Here is a 26062-nt window from a genome sequence, read left to right as displayed (position 1 = left end):
GGCTGGAAAGCAAAACAAAGGAATCGCTCCCTGGGAAACTGTAATTGGCACAACCCTGCTGCTCCAAAACTCCTGCTCGAGGTGAGGGAACAGCAAAAGGCCCTCCCAGGCAGGGAGCAGGGAAAGCTGGAGGGAGGGAGAGAAGGCTTTGAAGCCAAGGCTGAAACCTTTGATGGCTCCAAAAATGCTGTGGAGGATGCCCTGAGGGAGGACCAAGCTCTGGTCAGCCCAAATCCCTTCAGCAGAAAGGGTTCCTGCTCCTCTCTGCACTGCTCAGGCCTCTCACAGAGGTCAATTTATCTAAAAATATCACCTGGGAGTGCTGGTGGTACAATTCCCCCCTGTGACATTAGCGCTGACCCCGTTACAGCTGGGAACATTTCCTCCTGTGTGCAATGGACACATTTTATGTTTTCTTTAGAAATGTTGTATCTCTCATGGATATAGGGTAACCCCGGCGCAGTCCCACCTCGTGAGATGTCACAAAGTGATGACCATGGTTAGACTGACTTCTCCTGAGTCCTTTGTGGAAGAAAATGGCTGGTGGAAGGGCAAAGCCATGGCAGTGTGAGTGGTGATCATGGTTATTCCAACTTCTCCAGAGTCCTTGGTGGAAGGGCAAAGCCATGGCAGTGTGAGATGTCCCAGAGTGATGACCATGGTTGTTCTGATTTCTCCAGAGTCCTTGGTGGAAGGGCAAAGCCATGGCAGTGTGAGATGTCCCAAAGTGATGACCATGGTGGTTCTGATTTCTCCAGAGTCCTTGGTGGGAGGGCAAAGCCATGGCAGTGTGCTGTGACCACCAGAACACTCTCCAAGTTCCCCTGTCCTGATCCCACGTCACCATCTCTGCTTGTGGTCACTCAATTGATGTTTTTCCGGTGGAGAAGCCATAACTGCATCCAATGAAAACCAATTGTACGCTGGAGAATTGAAAAGTTCATGGATGAATTGTCCCAGATGTTTCTCACAGGACTTTGGCCAACGCTCATTAATCCTTGAAGATGTAACCAAGGGATCCACAGCAGATAATTTGGTGTAACAGTGTAAGTGCTAACGAATGTCAGCCTTAATTGGTGACACACTCTAATGAGTAACGCTGTCTTTAGTGATCAGGACTCAGGTAATGAAATCAGGAATGTTTATTGGCTGTCTCAGACAAGCTGCCTTGAGGAACACAATGAAAAGCAATTTGGTGTCCATGGAAGCTGGAGAACAGAGGCTGTGGAGCCCTGCAAGGGGTCTGTCTGTGCAGGACAACGTGTCTGCATCCACCTGAGCCTGGCTTTGTCAGAACACAGCCCTGTGCCTATGGGAAAGCAATCAGAAAACAGTGAGCAAATGATCTTTGCAATCCTCCCAGGGAATTGCTCCTCAGAGGTGACAAACACATTCACTGACTTTCACTTTGAGAAGCAGGAACTGGTCCTCTTAAGTGGTTCCAGCCTAATGATCAAGCCACATCCTGAGTATCCAAATTCTATTGAAATTACCTGCCTAGAGGTCATACAGTGAATATAAAACCTTGTGTGGTGTCAGCTTGCAGGATTTCAAAACATATCAGAATTTGGCTTTCTGCCTGTACTACCACTTACACTTTTATTGTTTAGTGAGTTTCTCCCATTTTCCAAAATTTCAAATTATTTTTTTTACTGTGCAATCAAGAGATTTAAATTAAATTTGTACTGAACATTAAAATTATTCTCGTTGCCCAGAGCAGCTGTGGCTGCCCCATCTCTGGAAGTGTCCAAGGCCAGGTTGGATGGGTTTGGAGCAATCTGGGATGGTGGAAGGTGTCCCTGCCATGGCAGGGAGTGGGATGGGGAGCTTTAAGCTCCTTTCCAGCCTAACCATTCTGGAATTTTATTATTTACCAGCTCCTGAGATTTGCTGTGAGTAACTGAACTTGCTTGAACATGTCCAGAGGAGGGAAGCAAGGCTGGTGAAGGGCTTGGAACACAAGCCCTGTGAAGAATGGCTGAGGGAGCTGGGGTTGTTCAGCCTGGAGAAAAGGAGATTCAGGGGTGGCCTTATCACTCTCTACAGCTCCTGAAAGGTGCCTGTGCTCAGGTGGGGTTGGTCTCTGCTCCCAGACAACCATGAACAGAACAAGAGGACACAGCCATAAGCTGCACCAGGGGGAGTTTAGGTTGGACATCAGAAAAAAATTCTTAACTGAAAAAGTGATTGGGCACTGGAATTGTCAGCCCAGGGAGGTGGTGGAGACACTGTCCTGGATGAGATTACAAAAATCCTGGATGTGGCACTCAGTGCTGTGGTTTAGTTGATGAGGAGGTGTTAGGTCATAGCTTGGACTAGATGATCTTAAAGATCTTTTCCAACCTGGTTCATTTTGTGATTCTGTAACTGGGTTTTGCTGACTGTACATTGCAGGCATCACCAGTACTGTTAATTTAGATTCCTCTTACCCAACTCAGGGTCCATACCCGAGCCATAAGAACAGGAAAGGAGCAAAATCTGTTTCCACACCAGAGATACTTTTCCTGATCAGTTCTGGTACAGCTGTCCATCATCTTGGGGCACAGCCAAGCTGTGTTAAAATCAAAAGTTCTCACAAACCAGGAGAGACTGTAAAGGAAGAAGAAACTGCCTGCAAAGCTGTGATCTTGCCTTTAGTCAGAGCTGAATATTTTAAAATCCAAGATGTATTACTGCTGGAGCTGTCTCGTTTCCCTGGCACAAGGTGTCAGTCACAGAGTGCTGTGCAGCCCATTCCCATTGTTCTGAGCTCCCTGGGCTGCTATAAAAGGTGCTCAAGGGCCCTCAGTGTCACTGCACTGGAGCATCACCACGGGGCTGGCAGGAGATTCTGCAGGTCAGGACTTCCCTGGGATCCAAACACCTCCAGTAAGTGGATAATGTTCCTTTTGTAACTGAGAGATGATTTTAATTAATGTAGAGTTTAGTGTTGATCACAGTGGCAAAATGTCATTTCTCTATTGTGTCTGAGCAGTTCTGCATTAGCATAACTTCAAATATCCCTCAGCATTTAATACACACATCTCTATGGATATTTATGTGCATGTATCTGCATTTAATACACATGTTTTTCATCAGAACTAATACCCACTTGTTATTTCACATCTAGTTTGATTTCAACATATTGCCCAAGAAAATTACTCGGGCAGGCTTATTAAGAACAAACTTGTTACAAGCAAATACAGAACTGATTTGCACTTATGTTCTATTAATGTTTAATTTGCTTTATTATCCAGTCACTGACAATATTCAAGTTAAGTCTTCTGAGGAGATGCTGAGTTTTTTATAATCTCAAATTTCTTCTGCTCAGAAAGAATTGTTCCTACAAAAATTGTTCAGGAACTTGTCTTTACTAATCTTACATAACAACTTAAATGCTAGAACTTTTGTTTTGTTGTCCCTCCAGGTTTTGATGTAACAATTAATACAGGAATAAAGGCTGGAGCCCATCCTAAAGCAGAGTACAGTCATCAATACCAAAAATGCAGAAATTTTAGGGCTAGACCTGGCAAAAAAGGTGTGGTGAGGTTGAAGGGATGGGTAGGTATGGATGTACCAATGCCATGACCAGATGTAGAGCTGGATGAAATGATAACATAGATTAAAATAATCATTTTTAATTGCACAATTACATCTTCTAGTTGTCCTTTCCCTAAGCCAGAAATCCACTTCTTCACAGAAAAGAAATCCAGCATCAGTCTAACACAATCCTGGATATTTGGGTGTCAGCACTTGTCTTGCTCATGGAAAAGGTTGTGTTATTGAAGGCCCAAACCCCAGGGCTGTGAACATGTTTTAACTTGATATTCCTGCTCCACCTTAAATACCTTTTGGGTTTCATGATTTTCAGCAATCCTGATCTTTGTGTCAAATTGCTGTGAAGTTTTTTGATCAGGAGGTTCTCTTCCAAGTCCTAAAATAATTTTCTGTGCTTGCAAATGCACAAGACAAAATGTTATTCGAGAGGCAGCAGTGGGAAAGGAGATTCAAAGCAAGGAAATGCAGAAATATTCTGTGAACCCTGTCCATCCTTTCCTGTCTATGTTACAAATACACAGGTCTGGGATGATTGGGAGGTCCTGGGGTGTTTTACCACAGCACAGGGCTCCACTCTCACCCCTGCTTAAAGGCTGAAATTCATTTTGTCAGGTGAAAGCAAGAACAGAGGAAAAGATTTCTGCCAGCTTCTGGTCCTGTGGAGCTGATTTAAAGAAGAGAGAAAATGTTCCTGCCCCAGAGATCTCTGCAGACAGTTACATTTTTGGCAATTCTTATTTTTGCCTGTTTTACAATGGGCCAAGACCTTGAAAAGTAAGTAATATTACCTTTTTTCTTCATTGATATTACTAAAAAACTGCTCACTATTGATTCCATGGGCTGTGTTCCGCACTGCTTTTAGTTCCTCCAGGCATGGCAGAAGAAAAATTCGATGTATTTGATACAGCACCATTTTACCTCACCCTCTCTGCAGTATAAAATTAAACCAATTGCATTTTTAGCTGTTTAACATGGACCACATTTCAGCTGTCACTTTTAAACACAGAGTGGCAAATCACATAAGGATGTTCAGCAGAAGCCATGGAGATGGCACATGCTGAAATTCCATATTTAGGCTCCCATTCAGATCCAAATCTGCAGTAGGAGCCTATAGCTGCAGTGAGATCTTATCTAAGCAGCCTGGAATGCTGAAATATTTGCATCTGAGATTTAGCCTGCCCTCCTCAGTCAACAGTTGACTCAAAAATTTTTGGTTTATCTGAAGAAAATAGGAATTTGGTTTTATTTCATGGACATCAGGGATTTCAGGTAAATTATTCCCAAATTACAACTCTGGAAGGAAAGACAAAACCCAAGAGTTCTGTAACACTGAGGCGATGGAAAGGAACCTTATTCTGCTATTGAAACCTCTGAAAATAATCTAAATTTGTGAAAGACCAAATTGTCAGTCTCCCAAGTTTACCTTTCTTAAGAAAGAGGAGATTCAAGGCAACCTTTGGGAAGAGCACAGCATTTCATCTTTGCTGGAATCTGAAATGCAGGGAACTCCTAGAACTTTGGGCCTGCAAGCCAAAGCTTAGAATTAAACACAAGATTTGATCTGAGACTTTAGAAAAGGCTTCCAAACTTAGGTGCTAGAAGCAAGAATGTGGATTTATAGTTTAAAGCGGAGACACATTAAAGTAAGTAGAAAAAAGTTTAGAGTTGAGTACAGTCCTGTAGGTTTGTGTGTCAAAACATGATTGGCTAAGAAAGCTCAGAGTCCATAAGATGAAATACTTAAAGATTAAGTAAAAAACATAAATGTCCTTGTTGACACTGTTTTATTAGTTAATAAGTGATTAAGAAGTCTTAGTCTTATAACTAGAGGTCTTGAGACCTTCTGAGCCATGCAGTGAAGATGTGAGCTGAACTCACCCTTCCTGCCTATGTAAAACATAGAAAAATAAAGTCACACAATCTGAAAAAAAACTCAAAAATCCCATCTCTAAATTAATTCAAAATTCCTTCCAAATCCCCACAAGCCTCCCATCTGCAGGCATCTTTAGCCTTCCTGTCAGGCTGCTGGAGCCTGAGGCACCTCCAGTGCTCCTTGCTCAGCGCAGAGAAGCATCTGGGATGGATGGATGGATGATGGATGATGGATGGATGGATGGATGGATGGATGGATGGATGGATGATGGATGGATGGATAATGGATGGATGGATGGATGATGGATGGATGGATGGATGGATGGATGGATGGATGGATGGATGGATGATGGATGGATGGATGGATGATGGATGGATGGATTATGGATGGATGGATGATGGATGGATGGATGGATAGATAGATGGATGATGGATGGATGGATGGATGGATGGATGATGGATGGATTATGGATGGATGGATGATGGATGGATGGATGGATAGATAGATGGATGATGGATGGATGGATGGATGGATGGATGATGGATGGATGGATGGATGGATGGATGATGGATGGATGGATGGATAGATAGATGGATGGATGATGGATGGATGATGGATGGATGGATGGATGGATGACGGATGGATGGATGGATGATGGATGGAAGGATGGATGGGTAGATGGATGGGTGGATGGATGGATGGATGGATGGATGGATGATGGATGGATAGATGGATGGAAGGATGGATGGATGGATTATGGATGGATGGATGATGGATGGATGGATGGATAGATAGATGGATGATGGATGGATGGATGGGTAGATGGATGGGTGGATGGATGGATGGATGGATGATGGATGGATAGATAGATGGATGACGGATGGATGGATGGATGGATGATGGATGGAAGGATGGATGGGTAGATGGATGGGTGGATGGATGGATGGATGGATGGGGATGGATGGATGAGGGATGGATGATGGATGGGTGGATGGATGGATACAAATCAGCATCTCCCGTGCCTGACACTGCGTTCCTTCCCCGCAGCAGGAGGGCGCTGACCGAGCACCAGCTCCTGCACGACAAAGGGAGGGCGGTGCAGGGGCTGAAGCGGCTGCTGTGGCTGCAGCACGCCCTGGGTGCCGTGCACACGGCCAGCAGCAGGGACACCCCGCTCCCCAGCGCCAGCTGGGACTCGCAGGAGAGCCAGGATCCCTCTGATTTCAACAGCAGCGATGGAGAGGAGGCTGCCAGCCTGCTGAGGATTCCAGCTTCCAGCCAGCTGCTGGAACAGATGGAAGCTCAGGGGCTCCTCCCACTAAAGCAGCTGGGTGGGAGGATCCCAGAGGGTAACTGGAACCCACAGCACCTTTTCAAGCCCCTCTGACTACTCCCAGCAGTGTCAGCTCACCCTCTGTTCTTGGCTTTACGCATGCACTGCTGGAGCGAACAGCTCCGGAACAAAGGGGAACAGCAAAATGAAAACCCTTAAGGGCACTCACTCCTCCAGTGCTCACAGACACCCTCCCACAGAGGGTCAGGGTCCTCCCCCATCTGAGCAACGTGACTGTGAGATCCAGAACTCCAACAGGTCCCTTCTCTTCCCCTGCTAGGGCCCCCCATCCCATCCCATCCCATCCCATCCCATCCCATCCCATCCCATCCCATCCCATCCCATCCCATCCCATCCCATCCCATCCCATCCCATCCCTCCTGCAGCCAGCTGGAGCTCCTGGAGCTGACACCAGCAGGAAGTTTGGGTCATTAATCTGCACATTCACAGCCCAGTGTTTTGACCAAGAACTTTAACTCTGAACACAGGCTCTCTTCCATTCACACCTGCCTGCAGTAATTTCACACTCTGCTCTAGTAATCACTTTTCCTATAGTTACAAAGGATTTTCCCTGCTCCCTCAGCATGCGGACTGTTTTAGGCATCTCAGACCCTCAGGTTTTCCTTAATTTTTTCAGGTAGAAGTTGGCAGTGATCCCCATTCAGCCAAAGCCCCAGACACCCACCTGGTTCTGCTGGTGGAGGAGATGGGAATGAGCTCTCAGGGTTCCTCTTTGAGCTTTTGTTCCACATTTCCTTTTCTTTCCTCAAGTGAAATCCTCTCCAAGAGCTCCCACAGCAGCAGGAAAACAGATTCATGAGGCCACCTGTATTTCCTGAGAGGTACCACTGGATTTTGCTGTTCACCTTTGATAACCAACAGATTATGTCTGTCTAAGCAAAGCAAGGTCCAGTTTAACTGTAAAGTCAGTCTTTCAGAAGTTAAATCTGCCATGTGTGTTACAAATATATCAGCTTTTCCATTGTGTAGGGACACTGTTTTAAATACTGAAAAATTCTTCTGTTGCTGATAGACTTCAACTGTGCAGTTCTCAGTGATTAAAATGTCAATAATAAAAACCCTTTTCACCCTCTTAATTGCACCTGGTTTTTAATTTTCTTTGATAGAAATGTAAATAAAATGAACCACAACAACATTTTCCCAATGTCTCCACATATCTGTGATGAGTATTTGTTGTGTCACTCCTCACAGCTCCCTATTAGGTTCCTAAGGCCAGTCAAACCAATATTGAAGTTGATGATTTCAGATATTTCAGGTGAGCTGGGAGGGTTAGGGATGAAAAACTGAGTTTGTTGAGCTGGGATGTGGGAGCTCTTCCTCATCAGAGTCAGAGGATGGAGCCCCAGGGACCTGACTGTGACAGCTCAAACCTCTGGGAAATGATCCTGTCCTGCCCAGCATGCTGTGGATCAGCCTCTCTATCCTTCTAAATACAGTTTCTTCAGGGACTGAGGGTTGTTTCCTTGATCCCTGAGAGGCAGAGGTGGCTTGGTGGCCTCTGTCCCTGGCACACCTTGCTCCTCTGGCCATGGCTGATGTGTATCACCCCTATGGGGATGGGAAAAGCCAACCTTCCCTCCCGGGTGAGCCCAGGCTGTGTGCTGGGAGGCTGCAGGTCACAGCACCATTGTGGGAAGGAGGGAAGTTGGAAAGGCAGCCAGGACAGGGCTTCCCATGCCGGGAGGAGCACCCAGGAGCATCCTAGAGGCACAGAAGCGTAGGGTACACAGTTTGTGGTAACTGGGACAGGGGCTGTGGCCTCATCCCAACGAGCTACAGCTGTGTGGGTCAGGTGAAGAGCACTGAAGGTAATGAACCATGGAGTGCCCAGGTGTACTGACCAAACACAACGGGAAGGAATCTATGGGGCAGAGGGAATCTATGAGGCAGGATTTCAGGATCCATGGGGAAGACAGGATCTGTGGGGCACAGGGGATCTGTAGGACAGAATCTATGGGACACACAGATGCAGCGCATGTATCATAAGGATTTAAAAGGTTGTGCTGAAGAACAAGAAAGGCCAGACTCTTGCACCTTCTGAAGTGACATGATGCTACTCTGTACGGGCTTGAAGCCCTCTGCTGTGGTATGGTGTTGTTCTTCTGAAACTGCAGGGCGACACTCTGTGTATCGCGGGCATCTCAACTGCGCCATATGCCGGGACACCGCAGGCAGGCCGGCGCCTGTGGCCGGACCAGAGGAGAGCAGGGGTTGATGCGGGGCCGCAGCACCCGCGGCTCGCGCGGATCCCCGTGCGCGGGGCGGGCGCGGCGCAGGCGCTGCGGGCGGGGCGGGCCGGGCGCGGGGCTCCGCCCGGGCGGGGCGGGCCGGGCGCGGGGCGCCTGCGCTGCCGTAGCGGTCCCTGCGCCGCCCGTCCCGGCCGGGTCGCTGTGGGTGCGGGGGGCGGCGGTGGCCCCGCTCCGAGCCCCCCACCCGCCGCTCCGCAGCCGGGACCGCGCCTCGCCTGCAGCTGCTGCCGCCCCCTCCGGGGGGCTCCGGGTAAGCCGCTCCCGCCTTGTTCCTACGGGCGCCCCCCACCCAGCGCTCCGCATCCTCTCCCCGCCCTCCTCTTTCCCTCTTTCCCCTTTTCCCCGCGGGCCCTTCGCCTCTCCCGGGGAGCGGAGCCCGGAGCGCTCAGCGGGGCTGGGGGCGGCCGCGCTGCGGGCCCGGGGCCGGCGGGGCTCCCCTGCTCCTCCCGTGTTGGTGGCTCGGGCCCCCTTTGTCCGCTCCGGGGATGCTGCCGGGCCCCTCCGCCGCTCGGGCCACGCCGGTGTCACCTCCCCGCCGGTGTCACCTCCCCGCCGGTGTCACCTCCCCGCCGGGCCCCGCTGCGGGGGCGTCCAGCCCCGCTCCGTCCCGCTGCCCCCGGGCTGGTCGGTGGGCTCTGAGCGCCCATCCCCGTGAAGGGCCCCGAGCGCCAACAGGTGGTTTGGCACCGATACTTTCTCTTTTGTTCCCCTTCCTTTTTTATTTCCCCTGCACCTCTTTCTGTCAGAGAATTTTCTTGGTTTGTTCTCTAGGATGTGAAAACCGCCCGTGGGTTTTACAGCTCCCACTGACAGCCACGGAGTGTCTGACCCCAAATCTGGGGGTGCAGACCCCCAATTCCGGGGGCAGCCCCCATTTCTGGGTGTGTAAGCACTCACCTCTTGGAGTGTAACCTCATATCCAAGGATACTCGCAGAGTTGTGACCCCTCCACTCGTGTCTGTCACTCTGAGCTGCTCTTGCATAAAGCCATGATTCCACCTCACATAATTCCATAATTCCATCTCAAAAGCCACCCAGCTGGAGATGGTCACCAGCTCCTGTCCCTGAGGAACCTGTGAGCACAGCACACACGTAGCTGCTGTCTGGGAAGGAGGTGGTTTGCAGGGCCCTGCCTCGTAAAGAGCTGCAAAAAGTGAACAGAAAGAGTCATTCGAGCGTGTTGGCAGCACCCAGGGTTATAAAAATGGGAAGTGTTTCACCTATTTTGTCTGCAACTTCTAGTAATACTTGCAAAACTCTGTTACCTTACTGCAGGTTATGTGGTGTACAGGAGAAGCAGGGTAAGGTGTAGTTGTACATTGGAAATATTTGGGGTTTTTTAAAGCATATCAGGAAATAGAGCTGGGATGTTAAATACACTGAAGCTGCTACACTCCAGTATTTATCTACTGTATTCTCAGAAACAAAGGATATTAAAATACATATATCTTTCTTAGAAATAAATATGTCAGATACTTACAGTAGGGTTTGGGTTTTTTGATATTTTTTAAACTACAACTTGCTCAAAGGTAGTGATCCTCTGGATTTGGCCAAATTTATTTACTAGATGTTTTTCTAGTAAAAGTGCTTAAGGGCAACTAAATACCCTTTTTGCTCATTCCTCAGTTGCTCTCTTATTGGGATAACTTTCAGGATTTAGATAAATTTCACAGCAGAAGAGCCTGTAAGCAACTGGTGGAATTATTTCTGCAAGGGTTATGGGAAGAATAACTTCTGGATTAGATGTTTCAGTGTGATATTCCTATTTTGAGCATTCATTGAAGATAGAATGTGGTGGTGGCAGCAATAAACATTTGCAGTGCTGGCTTAAATTGTGGTTTTTGAGGCTCAAAGTTTCTTAAGTTTCCTTCCCTTTAATTTCAGATCAAAAAATGTTCAAAACAGGAAGTTTGACTTGTACCTTTTATTTTGTAAGACTTTTCCCTGCTTAGCTTAAGCTGGTGATCTTTGTTATTAAAATCTGAACTCTGTGATTAAGCACCACTTAATGGGTATGGATTCTTGTTTCAAGATTATTTGCCATTTATAATGTTTGATGTTCTTCCCTTCTCCTTTCCCACCAGCCATGGCCATGACAGGCCCTACACCGTGCTCATCCATGAGTAACCACACCAAGGAGAGAGTCACAATGACAAAGGTGACATTGGAAAACTTCTACAGCAACCTCATAGCTCAGCACGAGGAGCGAGAGATGAGGTAAAAATCCTTCTTGTTTCCCTTCCATGCTGGATAACAGCCAAAAGTTATATTGAATGGATTTTGTTTTCAAAGCAAAAATAATAAAATCTTCTGGTTTCTGTTGGAAGGGACCTTAAAGCTCATACAGTTCCACCCCTGCCATGGGCAGGGACACCTTCACTACCCCAGGCTGCTCCAAGCCCCATCCAGCCTGGCCTTGGGCACTGCCAGGGATCCAGGGGCAGCCACAGCTGCTCTGGACACCCTGTGCCAGGGCCTCAGCACCTCACAGCCAAAAATTCCTTACCAGTATCCCACCTAACCCTGTCCTGTGGCAGTGGGAAGCCATTCCCTCTTGTTCTGTCCTTCCAGGCTCTTGTCCCCAGTCCCTCTCCAGCTCTCCTAGATCCCCTTTAGGTTCTGGCAGGGGCTCTGAGCTTTCCCTTCACCTCTCCAGGCTGGGCATTCCCAGCTCTCCCAGCCTGGCTTCAGCCCTTGCAGCATCTCTGTGGCCTCCTCTGGGCTCTCTCCAGCAGCTCCAGCTCCTTCCTGTGCTGGCCCCAGGGTTGGAGTTCCCTCTGCAGGTGGGGCCTCACCTGAGCAGGGCAGAGGGGCAGAATCCCCCCCTCAAATGCTGCCCACACTGGGGGATCAGCCCAGGGCTCAGTGGGGTCTGCACTGGGGCATGTCCAGCTCTGCCTCGCCAGCACCCCCAAATCCTCGTGCCAGGGCTGCTCCCAGTCCATTCTCTGGGTTTTGCTGGGATTGCCCTGAGCCATGTGCAGATGTGCAGAGGACAGTGCAGGGAGCAAGGAGGGGGTGCTGTGAGGAGTCAGTGCTGGGACTGACCTGAACTTGGGCACCTCTTAAAGTCCAATCCAGCAATGCACTGCACTGAGCTGTGTGGCTTAACTTTGGCTGCAACCCTCTAATTTGCTGAATATCCTCAATTGTGGCACTTCTGCTGTTCTCGCAGCTTGCCATGGAGGCTATAACCAGAATTTGGAAAATGGTTCATTGTTGGTTTGGCTTTGCTGCTTAACAAGCTCCCCAAGGAGCTCCCCGATACCTGCTCACTGCAAGAGCTGCAGAAATGAGGAAACAATTTAGAAATAAATACTAATGTGCAAAGGTACTTGCTTCAAAGCTTCTGATGAGTAAAGAGAGACTGAGGTCCAGTTCAGGCAGAAAATATCACTGATTTAATTAGTTTCTTTGTCCTCACAAAGCTCTTGCCTTTAAAATTTATTTACTCACTGTGAGCACTGTTATGTATTCCCAAAATCTCAGATTTTTTTCTGTTTGGTATTAAGACCTTGTCTGAACAAACAGACTGGACTTTATGAGTTACATGTTTTTTGTAGCAACACATGTCTGTGGGTGTGTAATTTGGAGTTTAAATGGTGTTGACACTGTACCCTGAAGTGCAGATTGACCTATTAGGGATATTTGGGGGAATTTCAGCATGGCTTTGGCATCACTCTGTCCTGCTGAGCTGTTTAATTCTGTGTAATTCAGATTTTGCTACTGGAGTTGCTGGTTTGAGTGTGGATTGGGGTCACTGGTACTTGAGCAAGGGCATTTTCATTGTGCTTGATTCTGAAGTGATAACCCCAAATATTACCACATCACAGCAGCTGCAGAGAGCCCCAGGAGACAGGAAGAGGATCTTGCAAAGAATGACTTGCAGAAAAAAAAGGAATTTTTTAGTATATTTGTAATGTCCCAAACCACCAGGCCCTGTTCAGCCAGCTGTTAATATGACTGGCACTGGGAAAAAGTTCCAGAGGATAATCATTACAAATGTCCCCTGAAGTCATTCCCCTTCTAAAGTCTTCCTTCCTCCTTTCTTTTCTCCCAAATAATCCCTTTGTACTAAGACTGTAAATATTTCTGATTCTTTAAGGGGGAGAACATGTACAGACAAGTTTCCTCTTCCCAAGTATTTTGAGTATTTCAGGGATTAGGAAATCTAAAATAACTTTTCTCATCTTGCATGTGAATAGTTTGAGATGCAGAGAAATTTTAAATGTGTTTGAATACCAATTCTTTCTGGAATAAGTGAAATTTTGGTGTTTAAATGCTTCTTATGGCTGTGGCCTGAAGTGACTTGCCCAGGTGTCAGAGAGAGATAAGAACAGAACCCAGATCTCTCAATTTGTGTTTGTGTACAGCAAAAATGTACACTTGAATAACTTGTGGAACTCAGGGCAGGTTTAGTTTATTAAAACCAGAGAGGACAAGGTTGGAATTATAAAACTACATAGTAGATTCTTCAGAATTAATTTCCTGTCTGAGTCTCTTGTACATCTTTACCCTCATAACTTGCTGGCACAAACCAGAGGTTGTGGATATGTGCACCTTGTTGAGAAACAAAGTTAATGATTCAACCTGGTTTTTTTTTCTAATTTAATTTAAAAAGCAAGGTTAATGATTCAACCTTTATTTTTCTAATTTGTCTCTGCTCTAGACAAAAGAAACTAGAACAAATGATGGAAGAAGAAGGCCTAAAAGACGAAGAGGTAATGAATGTGGAAAAACTGTCTTAATGGTTAAATACAAGAAATTTTCTTTTTCTAAATGGAGATCTGGGATCTTTCCTTGGAATTGCTGTGGTCCCTGTGGAAGCCACCTGCAGAGCTCTCACTGGGGTCTCTTAAACTCTAGAAAAGGATCAGGAGGTCGGCACATGCACAGAAGGAGACGGAGTTCCTTCGCCTCAAGAGAACCAGGCTGGGACTGGAGGACTTTGAGTCTCTCAAAGTAATAGGCAGAGGAGCATTTGGAGAGGTGAGTCCAGAAAAAATGACTATATGTGTTTTTAACTGGCTCTGGTGTTTGTTAAAGACTTGCTCAGTTTATAGAAGCAAAAGGAACAACCACAGATTGACTTTAGCTGAACAGGCACGTGCAGCTGTTTTTTTACCTAATAAATGCTGGTTCAAGGCATCCTGTGCTTTAGAGGAAGCAGAATGATGTTGAAAATGATCTGATGGACAGCTAAATACAGGTTTGCAGTGGGTTTTAAAGGTGAACTTCTGGGGCTGGGCTTAGGGAGAGGTGGAGGGCCTTGCATTCTCTTGTGGTGGTCTTCAGAGAAGGGGCTTTGGACCACCTGCTTTAGGTGTATATATTTTTCTGATTTAGAGATGGGGTAATTGAGAAGTGTTTTAAAAACTTTTATTCTATTTTTAATCTCAAGTGAAGGGTGAGACAATATAGATATTACAATTTACACCATCACAATCAGAAGTTAACTATTTCTTAATTACAATATATTATAAGTGTTTCTTGGTCTATCAGTTTTTGGTACCCTATGTTGTAAATGCTTTAAAGCTAGTTATCTAAAATTATTCTTGGTGGGCATTATATATATAGATATAAAACAATGTATTTATATATTATTATATAAATATTTATATAATAATATATAAACACATTATACATTGTATATTATACATTGTATATTATACATTGTATATTATACATTGTATATTATACATTGTATATTATACATTGTATATTATACATTGTATATTATACATTGTATATTATATTTATATAAAATTATATATTATATATATTTATATATATTTACAATGTGTTTCTTTTAAAACTTGTTTCTAATTCTCTTTTTCTCTCAACAATATTTATCCTATTCCATAATATGTCTAAGTTAATATTTCTTATCTCAAAGTTTCCATACAAATATATACTATGTAACTTCCTATTAAACTTTAAGAATTCTCTACAAATCTATTTCCTACAGGTGTGAATCACTCATGGTCCTCTGTTAAAATAACTGCAGCTCTTAGCATTAGCAGGACTTTCTGCCATTGCTGTGCACTGTCTGATGGTTCAGGTGTTTTACAACCTGAGATGATTTAATGGAATGGAAGCCAAGGGTTTGATACCAAACTGTGTCAAGGTCAAGAGCTGTGCTGGGTTTGATCAATGTCTGTGTGCCCCCAGGTGCGCCTGGTGCAGAAGAAGGACACGGGGCACGTTTATGCCATGAAGATCCTACGCAAAGCTGATATGCTTGAGAAGGAGCAGGTGAGGAACACCTCGAGCAGGAGCTGGGCCATGATCACTCTGTGGTGTGTGCAGAGCAGGAATAGGCTTCTGTGCTTCAGTAGCTAAAAATTCTGGGGTTTTTGTGTCTTTTCTTATGGAGGAAATAAGTCAGAAAAATCTCTGAATTCACAAGGACTTCTTTTCAACACAAAGTTCTGTGTAAATGATTCAATGCAGGCTTCAAGGCCAGTGTTTTACTGCACTTCTGACTTACAGGATCGGATATAAATATAAAGATATTTATATCAGAGATATAACTGCAGGATGTGTACCATGGATCACTCTGTCTGCAGAGCAGGAATTGGCTTTTGTGCTTCAGTAGCTAAAAATTCTTGGGGTTTTGTGTCTTTTCTTATGGAGGAAATAAGTCAGAAAAATCTCTGAATTCACAAGGACTTTTTTTCTAGTGGGCTCTTTCAACACAAAGTTCTGTGCAAATGATTCAGTGTTTTACTGCACTTCTGACTTACAGGATTGAATATAAATATTAGAGATACAACTGCAGGAGCTGTACCATGGATCACTCTGTGGTGTGTGTAGAGGAGGAATAGCCACCTGTGCTTCAATGGTTAAAAATTCTGGGCTTTTTGTGTCTTTTCTTATGGAGGAAATAAGTCAGAAAATTCTCTGAATTCACAAGCACTTCTTTTCAACACAAAGTCCTGTGCAAATGATTCAATGCAGGCTTCAAGGCCAGTGTTTTACTGCACTTCTGACTTGCAGGATTGGATATAAGTATCAGAGCTACAACTGCTGGAATTCAGACTCAGAGACATAAAGAAGCAGCATTTAACATATTTAAAGCTTTCCTTTGCTAGTACTTCTGGATATATAATGATCTGGGACAGTCATGTGTTCAGCACTGGGATGAAGCTCTTGTGTTTTTAAAAAGAGATCTAATGATTAGGTATATTTGTAAAGAATTGAGATTTTTGTATATAGGATTTATATAATGTACAGGTTTACTATTTATAGAGTTATATATAGGTGTATATGTAATAGGTATAAAATATATATATATAATCAACCACATGTTGAATGTTCTGATAGTGTTTCTGCCTTTGTGCAGAAATTTGACTTTTGTCTTCTCAATATTTGATGCTGTTCAGACTAATAATTGAATTGCCTGTGAAATATATGAATTTAATAAAACTTACCCAGTGCACTGTGTGTGTCCAGGTTGGCCACATCCGTGCAGAACGGGACATCCTGGTGGAGGCAGACAGCTTGTGGGTTGTGAAGATGTTCTACAGTTTCCAGGACAAGCTAAACCTCTACCTGATCATGGAGTTCCTGCCTGGAGGTAACTCTGGAATGCAAGGGCTGCTCTCCTTTTGATTGGGGATTGGTAATTATTGGTAATTCCTTCATTAGAATGCAGTCTGGGACTGGAGTGCACGTGGTGTTTGTACTGTACATCTGGAAGGGAACAAGATTTCTGCTTTTTAGGGTACTGAGGTGTTTGGGCAGGCTTGAGGTTTCCTGTTTGGGTCTTCAAGCTGCAGGTATTTAAACTTGGCTTTAATATTCTAATTCCTACCCTTGCTATGCCCTGGCTGTCTACAGAGCCAGAGCATATCCAGGTTTGGCAATCTCTGCTGGTTTTAGCTCAATGCAGCAGAAATGGCTTTTTTCTAGAAATGTCTTCAAACTCAGTGAGAGTGGAGCCTGTGTGTTCACCTCTGGGGGGTTTCCAGGTGACATGATGACATTGTTGATGAAGAAGGACACTCTGACAGAGGAGGAGACACAGTTCTACATTGCTGAGACCGTGCTGGCCATTGACTCCATCCACCAGCTGGGATTCATCCATCGTGACATAAAACCAGACAACCTCCTCCTGGACAGCAAGGTATGGGCTGGCTGTTAACAAAGAGGCCTTGTGACTGCTCATATTGACCTGAAGGGGTGTGGACAGTTGTGGAAGAAGATGGTGCTTCTTTATTTAGCCCTGTCCCTTCCAGCTTTTGAGGGGCATATCTGCCAGATTGCCAAGGAGAATCCCCAAAAGCCAGGAAAGACCCCAGCTCCACTCAGACCTTGAGCTCTTCTGACAGCTGTTTAAACTATTTTTGGCAATTTCAGATGCAGTTTAAAGCACGTGGTTTCAGTTCCCTCTTAGGCAAAGCTGTTTCCCTTTTCTCTCACATCTGTTCCACTCCCACTTGCCAGCTCTGGTGGTACCAAATGTGAAGGACGTGGCTGTTCCAGTAGCCAGGCTGAGAGTGGAGAACCTCCCTCAGGATCAGGGTGTATCCCTGAGGGCTGCCCAGGCTACCTGGTTATTGCAGGCACTTTGCAGAAAGCCCAGTTGTTTCAGTTCCTCTTGTTTCTCACTCCCAAGTTTGCCTAAAATGAAGATTTCTTGGAAAGAGTTTGCCAGCAGTAAATAATGAGTTTCCCACTACTGTGTGGAATTACTGCAGAATCCCAGGATGGTTTGGGTTGGAAAGGACCTTGAAACTCATCCTGTTCCACCTTTCTGGTGTCCCAGGGTGCTCCAAGCCCCATCCAACCTGGCCTTGGACACTTCCAGGGCTGGGGCAGCCACAGCTTCTTCAAGCAGTGTGCCCAATTCAGAATGTTCACCTCTAGACATGATTACATTTAGGGCTTTGAAAAGGAGGTGTATTTTATAGATACACCTCTAAAATTGCTTGTGGTCAGTGTGGTCATGTTATGCAACAGGACAGATTCAATCACTGAATTTAGGGTGATTTTTATCTCCTGGGGTCAATACACAGCCCAGGGACTGCAGGTGCCTCTGGAGATGTTTCCTTCCACCCTGAAGTGGTTGGGAGCTGGCAGAGCAGAGGTTTCCTGAAGTAAATTGGCACTGGGCTTTCTCTGTGGAGCATTGATGGCTTCATTCCCTGTACCCATCCAGTGTTGGGTTTAAACAAGGAAAGCAAAGGACATTGAGGGGCTGGGGCGTGTCCAGAGAAGGGAATGGAGCTGGGGAAGGGTCTGGAGCAGCTGAGAGACCTGAGGGGGCTCATCCTGGAGAAAAGGAGGCTCAGGGGGGACCTTCTTGCTCTCCCTGACAGGAAGGTGCAGCCAGATGGGGGTCAGGCTCTTCTGCCATGTCTCAAGGGAAAGAATGAGAGGAACTGGCCTTAAGTTGTGCTGGGGAGGTACAGATTAGATATTAGATTTTTTTTTTCACTGCAGGAGTGGTCAGGCATTGGAATAAATTGCCCAGGGAGGTGATGGAAGTGTTCACAGTCTCTGGAAGTGTTCAAGAGGCATCTGGATGTGGCACTTGGGGACATTACTTAGAAGTGTTGAGGGTGGTGTTGGGTTCTCTTCCAGCCTTGCTGATGCTGTGATTTACTATGATAATGCCTTATATTGGGTGTTTTTGTTGTTTTGTTTTGTTTATTTCTAGGGCCACGTGAAACTCTCAGATTTTGGTCTGTGTACTGGACTGAAGAAAGCCCACAGGACAGAATTTTACAGGAACTTGAATCACAGTCTTCCCAGTGACTTCAGTAAGTTCTTTGGCTCCAAAGGGATCTGGTTGGTTGCTCTTGGGTGCTGACAAAACTCATTTCAGTGTGAGGGTATGGCTGCAGTGGGGATCTAATAATCAACTTTACATCCTGAGGTGGATTTTCATTTTCTGTAAGATCATTTCAGTTACTTTAAACCCACTTTCATTTCCAGAAGTTTGTCTCTGAAACAGACTCTGCTGTTGCCTTTTGCATGTGTAATAAAGTGAGAACTCAGTGAGTTGGTAGCTGCTGGCTGGATCTCATTACTGAAATGAATAAACCAGCACAGTCTGAGTATCCGGGATTATTCTGGAAGGGAAGACCTTCAATCATGGAGTTACATCAACCCTGAAAACATAGTTTGCTAATGAAAGGCTCAATTAGATGTTGCCCATATTTCATAGGTTTGGAAGTTGCTGAGAGGTTTAGATTTGAGGTATTGACCCACATCTTAAATGAGATCTTTAGTGTAGTGGTAAAGATATTTTGGGGGTAAAAATGTATTGGGTGTCCAGTAGGATCCAGTCACAGCTATTGAATCTCCTTCAGCTTTCCAGAACATGAATTCCAAGAGGAAAGCAGAGACTTGGAAGAGGAATCGCCGGCAGCTGGTGAGTAGGTTCCACCTGCTTGGAGATGTTCCTGCTGAGGTGTTGCACCCACATGGAACATGGATTTACATGGAAGTTTTTAATGCATCTGAGGTCTGGACAATCCTGAAAGGAAAAGATTCAGGGATTTTTTTAAAAAGAAGAGGAATGACTCTAGTTTGTCCTTCATCCATCTGCTGAACAGCTGGTGACATATGTGCAGAGATAGCACTGCCATAATTATTTACATGGATATCTGAAGTCTCCCAGCCAAAACTATCAGTTCTTGCCACTTCCAATCTCACAAAGGTCTCTAAGGTGACCCATTCCAGGACACTGATACCCTTCCCTGTTTTTCTGGTGCTATTTTAAGACTCTTTCACGTGAAGATATTAATTTTGTCTCTACATATTTTGGAAGAAAGGCTTTAAACACCTTTGCTAAAGGATCTCAGAGACAATCTGGTGTCTTCTCAAAATAATCACTGTTGTTTGAGTTCCCATGTCCATGTCAGGCAGTTTTCCCTGCAGATGCATAACTGATGGTGTTTGTTCCAGGCTTTTTCTACAGTGGGAACTCCAGATTACATTGCTCCTGAGGTCTTCATGCAGACTGGATACAACAAACTGTGTGACTGGTGGTCCCTGGGGGTCATCATGTACGAGATGTTGATTGGTAAGGAACAGGCAGGGCAGGCTGGAGGTGGGAATGGTGGAGCAGCACATCAGCTGTATTCATATATTCATAGAATCCCAGACTGATTTGGGTTGGAGAAGACTTTAAAGCTCATCCCTGTCACCCTCTGCCATGGCATGGACACCTTCACTATCCCAGGTTGCTCCAAGGCCTGTCCAACCTGGCCTTGGACACTTCTAGGGATGGGGCAGCCACAGCTGCTTTGGGCAGCCAATTTCTGTGCTTGGGGTCAAGTTCTCAGAGCATCCACTCCTTGCCTGGTCTCTGGTGTGTTCTGGCTTCAGGGATTAATTTTGCTTGATCCAAGATGATATTTTTGTTTATTTTCAGGTTATCCACCATTCTGTTCTGAGACTCCTCAAGAGACATATAAGAAAGTGATGAACTGGAAGGAGACCCTGACATTTCCTCCAGAGGTTCCAATCTCTGATAAAGCCAAGGATCTTATTTTAAGGTGCCCACCCCATGGTTTGCCAGTTAATACAGCACTAATTTTCTTGTTTTTGTGTTCTATGCCTCTCATGGCTTGTTTCACATGGAAAACCCTGATGCTACAAACTGTTACACCCATGCATTAAATGCTGCACTCCCTTGTCAAATACTTTTGTCTCTCAGGCCATTTAGTGGTTCCCTGACTAAACTGTGCTAAAAAGGAGTTCCCATGGAAGTGCTACTACTCTGGCAAAATGTTTCTGCTCCTTATTTTGCCTGCAGCCTTCTCATGGAAGGACACAAGTTCAATCCTTTTGACAGAGTTGACTTCTTGCAACAGCAATGATTTTGCCTTTGTATGCACTGGAGCATACAAATGTGTCCCAGTGCTTGCTGACTCATTTGTACTTCAGTATCTATTCTCAGGACAGAAATATAAATGTCTGTTTTTTTAGGCTTTATATGTTCTCCTCTACTCTGGTCCTGAAATAGAAAGGTCACATTATCCTGTTGTGAAGGAGTAGCACATCTTAACTGTGGCATTGGACATGACATTCCTGTACATAACTTTGTGTGTTGGTTTTGCTGTGGAAGTTCTTGGTCTACTCCATTTATATGTTAAGAAACTGCAGCAGTATCAGTTCAGAAAGCTGTTCCATTTCTGGATGGAATGCTTTCGTTTTCATTCTCCCTTCATTTTCATTCTTCCTTCCATCCCAGATTTTGCTGTGAATGGGAGCACAGAATTGGTGCATCTGGTGTGGAGGAAATAAAGAGTAACCCATTCTTTGAAGGGGTTGATTGGGAGCACATCAGGTAAGATGCTTTGCAGAAAAGCAACTGCTCTTCTCTAGGGGCTGCTCAGGCCAGCCCTGGTCTGCAGCAGGGAGCAGCTGACTGGCATTTATCACATCCAGCTGTGGGTGAGAACATTTTGTTCTCTACCTGATGTTTGCTGAGGTTTAGGTACCTTCAGTCATGATTCAGCTGAGAAATGAAAGGTGGCTGAACCCTGCTTTGTCTGCCTTTGAAATCTCAATGCTTCATCTGCTCTTCTTGGCAGAGAGAGACCTGCTGCGATTTCAATAGAAATTAAAAGCATTGATGATACCTCAAACTTTGATGAATTTCCAGAATCTGATATCCTTAAACCAACAGGTAAATGATTGTTTGATTCTCTGTGTAAACCTTCCTCTTCTGTAGAATAATCCTTCCTGTTAGTCAGATCTTACTAGATACTGATTAATTTTTACCATGACCAAATAGCTTTGTGGTGCAGGGGTTGCAAGCTGGGTTTTGGAGGAGATGCAGGCTTGTAGATGATGTGGGAGTTGCCTGAGAAAGGGCAGCTCTCAGAGGCAGCAGAGCTTCCAGAAAGTTCAAATCTCAGCAGGGCCTGAGAGCCCAATGCTGCCAGTTCCCCTTGGTGCTGATTCCTGCTGGCACTTAGAGCAGGGTGGGGAAGGGTGGAATTCATGGGGATTTTTGCTGTGAATCTCTGAAGGATCACAGCATAGTCACACATTTGCTTCATGAGTTTAAAAACAGAATCCCAGACTGGTTTGGGTTGGAAGGGACCTTAAAGCTCATCCCACTCCACCCCCTGCCATGGGCAGGGACACCTTCACTATCCCAGGCTGCTCCAAGCCTGTCCAACCTGGCCTGGAACACTTCCAGGGATTGGGGCATCCACCACCTCTCTGGGCAACCTGTGCCAGTGTTTCACAGCTCACATTGTAAAACATTTCTTCTTTCTGTCATCTGAATCTGCCCTCTTCTAGCTCACAATGCTTGTGCCGTGTCCTGTGTCCCAGCAGTTCTTTCCTGGGGTTGAAACACAAAGCTGCATCTGCATTTAGGATTTTTTTTTTTCCTTTAGAAACATTCATCCAGTGTTTTGTATGAAAAAATAAACTCTGCAGCTCCAAAGGATAATTAATTCTATTTCTTCTATGTCTTCCCAGTGGCAACAAGCAACCACCCAGAGACAGACTACAAGAACAAAGACTGGGTTTTTATCAATTACACCTACAAGCGTTTTGAGGGCCTGACAGCCCGAGGAGCAATTCCATCCTATATGAAAGGAGGGAAGTAACACAGCTTTACCTGGGACTTCTGAGCCATGGAATTCTGTTGCTGTACTTTGGGTTTATACCCATAAAAGAACTTGTTGGTTTTTTTTAAAGAAAACTTGAGGGCTATCAACTCTTGGAGAAGAATTCAGGACCCTGTTTTGTTACACACCTGGTTGTTATTAAGGATTTTTTTTCCCTGCACCATTGAAAAATTCCACATGTTTGCATCATCTCTGCTGCCAGCACCTTTTGCTGCTTCAGGAGCAAGAGTTTTTTTTATATTTTTTGCCAGACTGTCTAGTCCATTGGGAGATGACAGCAAGCTTTCCCTTTGGCATTGCAAACCATGGAATTCTATAGGACTGTGTCCAGTCCTGCATTAAGTGACAAACTCACTCTGCCAATTCTGCCAGCACTGTTTGCCCAGTCCAGCTGAGGACTCCAGGACAGAGGAAACAAAGCAATAATTGAAGCTTGAGACAGACAACTCTCCAGGAAACTGTCTAGTAGAAGGACACAACTCAGATTGCCTTAACCTTACTTTGTAGTGCTGTTTCTGTAATGCTCCCTGGAAGCCTCTTCAATTGCATTTCTCAGCTCAGTCACTGTGGCCCCCAGTTCTGGTGCACTTTACTTTTGGTACTAAGTGACCCTCAAGCCATTTAATATTTTTTCTAAATTAAAAAATTTTGCAACACCTTTTCCTTCCTAAATAGAGGAGAAATGCGCCATTTCCTCCACTGAGCACCGAGTTTTTCAGTATTTCAGGGTGGATCCATAAGCAATGCAGATAAACTACAGCTGGTCACATAAGTGGGTCTGGAATTAGAGCAGAGGGAGGGAATTCCAGGAACCTGATCCTTGGTGGGCAAGTTGTGCACAGCTGGGCCAGCCCTGAGGCTTCCCAGGCTGCCTGCTGCTGTTTCTCAGTTTCCTCTGAGCTCTGCTGCATCTTCAGTGCTTTAAAGGCCAAAACCCAACTCCTGTGGCCTTTTTGCTGTTGGTTTTGAGCAGAACAGGATCAGGATGTTGCTGATGGAGCCTGCCTGGTGTTCCCTCACAGAGCTGCTCTTGCTGTACCATCTGTACCCAGAGTGTTCCATGGATGGTGCTCATGGGGTCACTTTTGGGGCACTGGAACCCACCCTGTCCACTCACTGATTGTTGCCTACTCTGTTTATAAAAGTACATTCAGTTCTGACCAGGGTCTCTCCAGGAGAGCCCCAAAGTGCCTTTCCTTGCCTAAGCCTCTCTCAGAACATGACAGCATTTTGGGAGGGAGGATTCTGCCTCAGCTGAGCTTTTCCTGATTTGTTTTTCTAACCACAAGCTCCACGTTGTGCCCATTTGTAGTTAACTCTGCACTTGCAGGGGCAGGTGGCATTAACCCATAAGCCTGCATGGTTCCAGTCTGGAATTTACAATCAGATATTAAAAATACAATTCAGTGAGTTTTCTAAAAGTGTTTCTCAATTCAAACTTCTCTTGGTGCTGAACACTAACTGTGGAGTACAGACAAGACAAAGCTCCAGTGATGTCTCACAGGAAAACAAAAGGCTTCCAGGTCTGTTTAGTCCTGACTTTCTTGATTAGAAAATGAAACAAAATGGATTTGTAGTGGAACTTTTTTTTTATATAGGTGCTTTTAGGGAATGTTTACCTAGATGTCTCTTGACTCGAGTGCCATCCCCAAGGCCTGGTGGGGGACTGCCAGTACTGTACAGAACTCATCAGGGTCCTCCCCTCACCACCCCTGTGCTTTTTGTACATGTCCTGCGAGTTCATGACTTGCCATAAGCAGTTCAGACAGCAGTTGGATCCTAGCAAGCTGAAATGCAAAGCCAGCCTTAATCAGAAGTCCCAGGATCTCTGTGGTCAGAAGGGCTCACTCGGATGGATAAGGGCTAAGGAAGGAATGACTTACAGGATCAGGCTTTCATCAGCTCATCCCTGCATCACATTCTGCTCCTTTTTGACTTTGCATGAAGGACTGATACCAGCTTCTCAAACTGTTCCATCTTTATCCTGCAGTTTCTTCTAGCCATTTGAAAATGTTGCCTTATAAACCATTGGAATTAATGTAAGATCTTTTTTTTTTTCAATTCTTAACAGCTTAGTTACTGCCTTAAAATAAAAACGAAAATCAAAATCCTTTGAAGCTGCTGTGGATTAGGAACAAATGATTTTGAGATAATAGCTGCATTCTTAGCCCTTTACTGAAAGGGACCAGCATTTTTATTTATAAATACCAAAGATAAGGAAGCTAAACAATTTTAAGTTGTGATAAGTTGCTGTGAAAAACCAACTCTCTAGTACTGTGTATTGTGCATTTTTAGTGCTGTGTTTGAAGTGGGACCCCTCAGGTGTGTCACAGGAGTCCAAGGTGAAGTTTTCAAAGGCACAAGGAGCAGTTGGGTACCTCATTCCTGTTGTCTTCCAGCAAAAGCTGGATGTGTTTGAATCCAGTCCTGCTGGACACACCTTTGCAGTGGGAGGTTCTGTATCCCAGGTGCACTGTAAGCCTGCATCCTGTTCCAGTTTTATACCAACATTAGGGAAATAAGTGTCTCCTGCAGTATCTCCTTCCAGGATCCACATTTCACTGCTGACAGTAAGGATTTTGTATGCCTGTTACATCTCCCATGGTAGCCAAACATTTTTACATGTTTTGTGTTTTGAGGTTCTTAGTATCTTTTATCTCTTTTTTTTTTTTTTTTTAAGCTACAGTTGCTGGATTTGTAGAAGTAATTCCAATCTGAATTTCCAATGGATCTGAACACCTTATGCTGCCAGTTCATCTCTGTATCATGCCTACCACAAAGCTGCACTAAGTGTTTCTTATCACTGTGCCCTGACTCTGCCTTAACCTCGAAGTTGAAAAAGTGTTCTGTAAATATTTAAAAGCTGTTACAAAATTGCACTGTACAATTTGGCAGGTGTAGTCAACTTTTTATGGAGCGATCTCGTTGTGTTGTGTAAATAAAATCCTCTTAGTAAACACACTGTTGTTGGTATGTTGTGTTTTACAAACAGGAATCAGGGAATCCTGGAATGGTTTGGGTTGGAAGGGTTTAAAGCTCATCCATTCCAACACCCTGCCATGGGCAGGGACATCTTCACTATCCCAGGTTGCTCCAAGCCCCACCATGGCATTGGGCACTGCCAGGGAAGGAGCAGCCACAGCTGCTCTGGGCACCTGTGCCAGGGGCTGCCCACCCTCACAGGGAACAATTCCTTCCCAATATCCCATCCATCTCTGCCCTCTGGCAGTGGGAATCCATCCCCTTGTCCAGGTCCTGATGAAAAGTCCTCCACTTTTCTTGTAGCCTCTCCAAGTAGTGGAAGGTGCTGTGAGGTCTCCACCTTATTCAAACTTTTAGTGCCTTGCCAACCTTCATCAAGAGAAGCCTGAAGTACATCCAGGGCTGAAGATGGAAATCAAAGCCAGGTCTGCTCCAAAGCTGTTTTCTTCTGAAGACAAGTAGG

At 45.2% G+C, this 26062-nt stretch overlaps 2 protein-coding genes across 2 annotated transcripts; both read left to right on the top strand.

Moving 5' to 3' along the window:
* The first annotated feature begins 4222 nt into the window (after nucleotides 1–4222).
* Nucleotides 4223–6797, top strand: LOC131567562 (parathyroid hormone 4-like). Its single transcript, XM_058819219.1, has 2 exons — nucleotides 4223–4311; nucleotides 6458–6797. The coding sequence occupies exons 1-2, from the start codon at nucleotides 4223–4225 to the stop codon at nucleotides 6795–6797; spliced, it is 429 nt and encodes a 142-aa protein (XP_058675202.1).
* A 2348-nt stretch (nucleotides 6798–9145) lies between these two features.
* STK38 (serine/threonine kinase 38) lies at nucleotides 9146–25564 on the top strand. The gene is made up of 14 exons (XM_058819590.1): nucleotides 9146–9263; nucleotides 11098–11230; nucleotides 13683–13734; nucleotides 13880–14002; nucleotides 15185–15268; nucleotides 16469–16592; nucleotides 16987–17141; nucleotides 18678–18780; nucleotides 19333–19394; nucleotides 19931–20048; nucleotides 20400–20523; nucleotides 21222–21317; nucleotides 21565–21659; nucleotides 22466–25564. The coding sequence occupies exons 2-14, from the start codon at nucleotides 11100–11102 to the stop codon at nucleotides 22594–22596; spliced, it is 1398 nt and encodes a 465-aa protein (XP_058675573.1). The 5' UTR covers nucleotides 9146–9263; nucleotides 11098–11099; the 3' UTR covers nucleotides 22597–25564.
* Nucleotides 25565–26062: the final 498 nt, after the last annotated feature.

Source organism: Ammospiza caudacuta, chromosome 24 (assembly GCF_027887145.1).
Source record: "Ammospiza caudacuta isolate bAmmCau1 chromosome 24, bAmmCau1.pri, whole genome shotgun sequence".
Classification (NCBI taxonomy): Eukaryota; Metazoa; Chordata; class Aves; order Passeriformes; family Passerellidae; genus Ammospiza; species Ammospiza caudacuta.
This window is presented reverse-complemented; position numbering and strand designations above follow the sequence as displayed.

Coding starts and splice junctions, on each gene's coding strand:
- LOC131567562 (XM_058819219.1), top strand. CDS start 4,223: ATGTTCCTGCCCCAGAGATCTCTGCAGACAGTTACATTTTTGGCAATT. Junction 4,312..6,457: donor ATGGGCCAAGACCTTGAAAA/GTAAGTAATATT, acceptor CCTTCCCCGCAG/CAGGAGGGCGCTGACCGAGC.
- STK38 (XM_058819590.1), top strand. CDS start 11,100: ATGGCCATGACAGGCCCTACACCGTGCTCATCCATGAGTAACCACACC. Junction 14,003..15,184: donor GCAGAGGAGCATTTGGAGAG/GTGAGTCCAGAA, acceptor GTGTGCCCCCAG/GTGCGCCTGGTGCAGAAGAA. Junction 18,781..19,332: donor CAGTCTTCCCAGTGACTTCA/GTAAGTTCTTTG, acceptor AATCTCCTTCAG/CTTTCCAGAACATGAATTCC.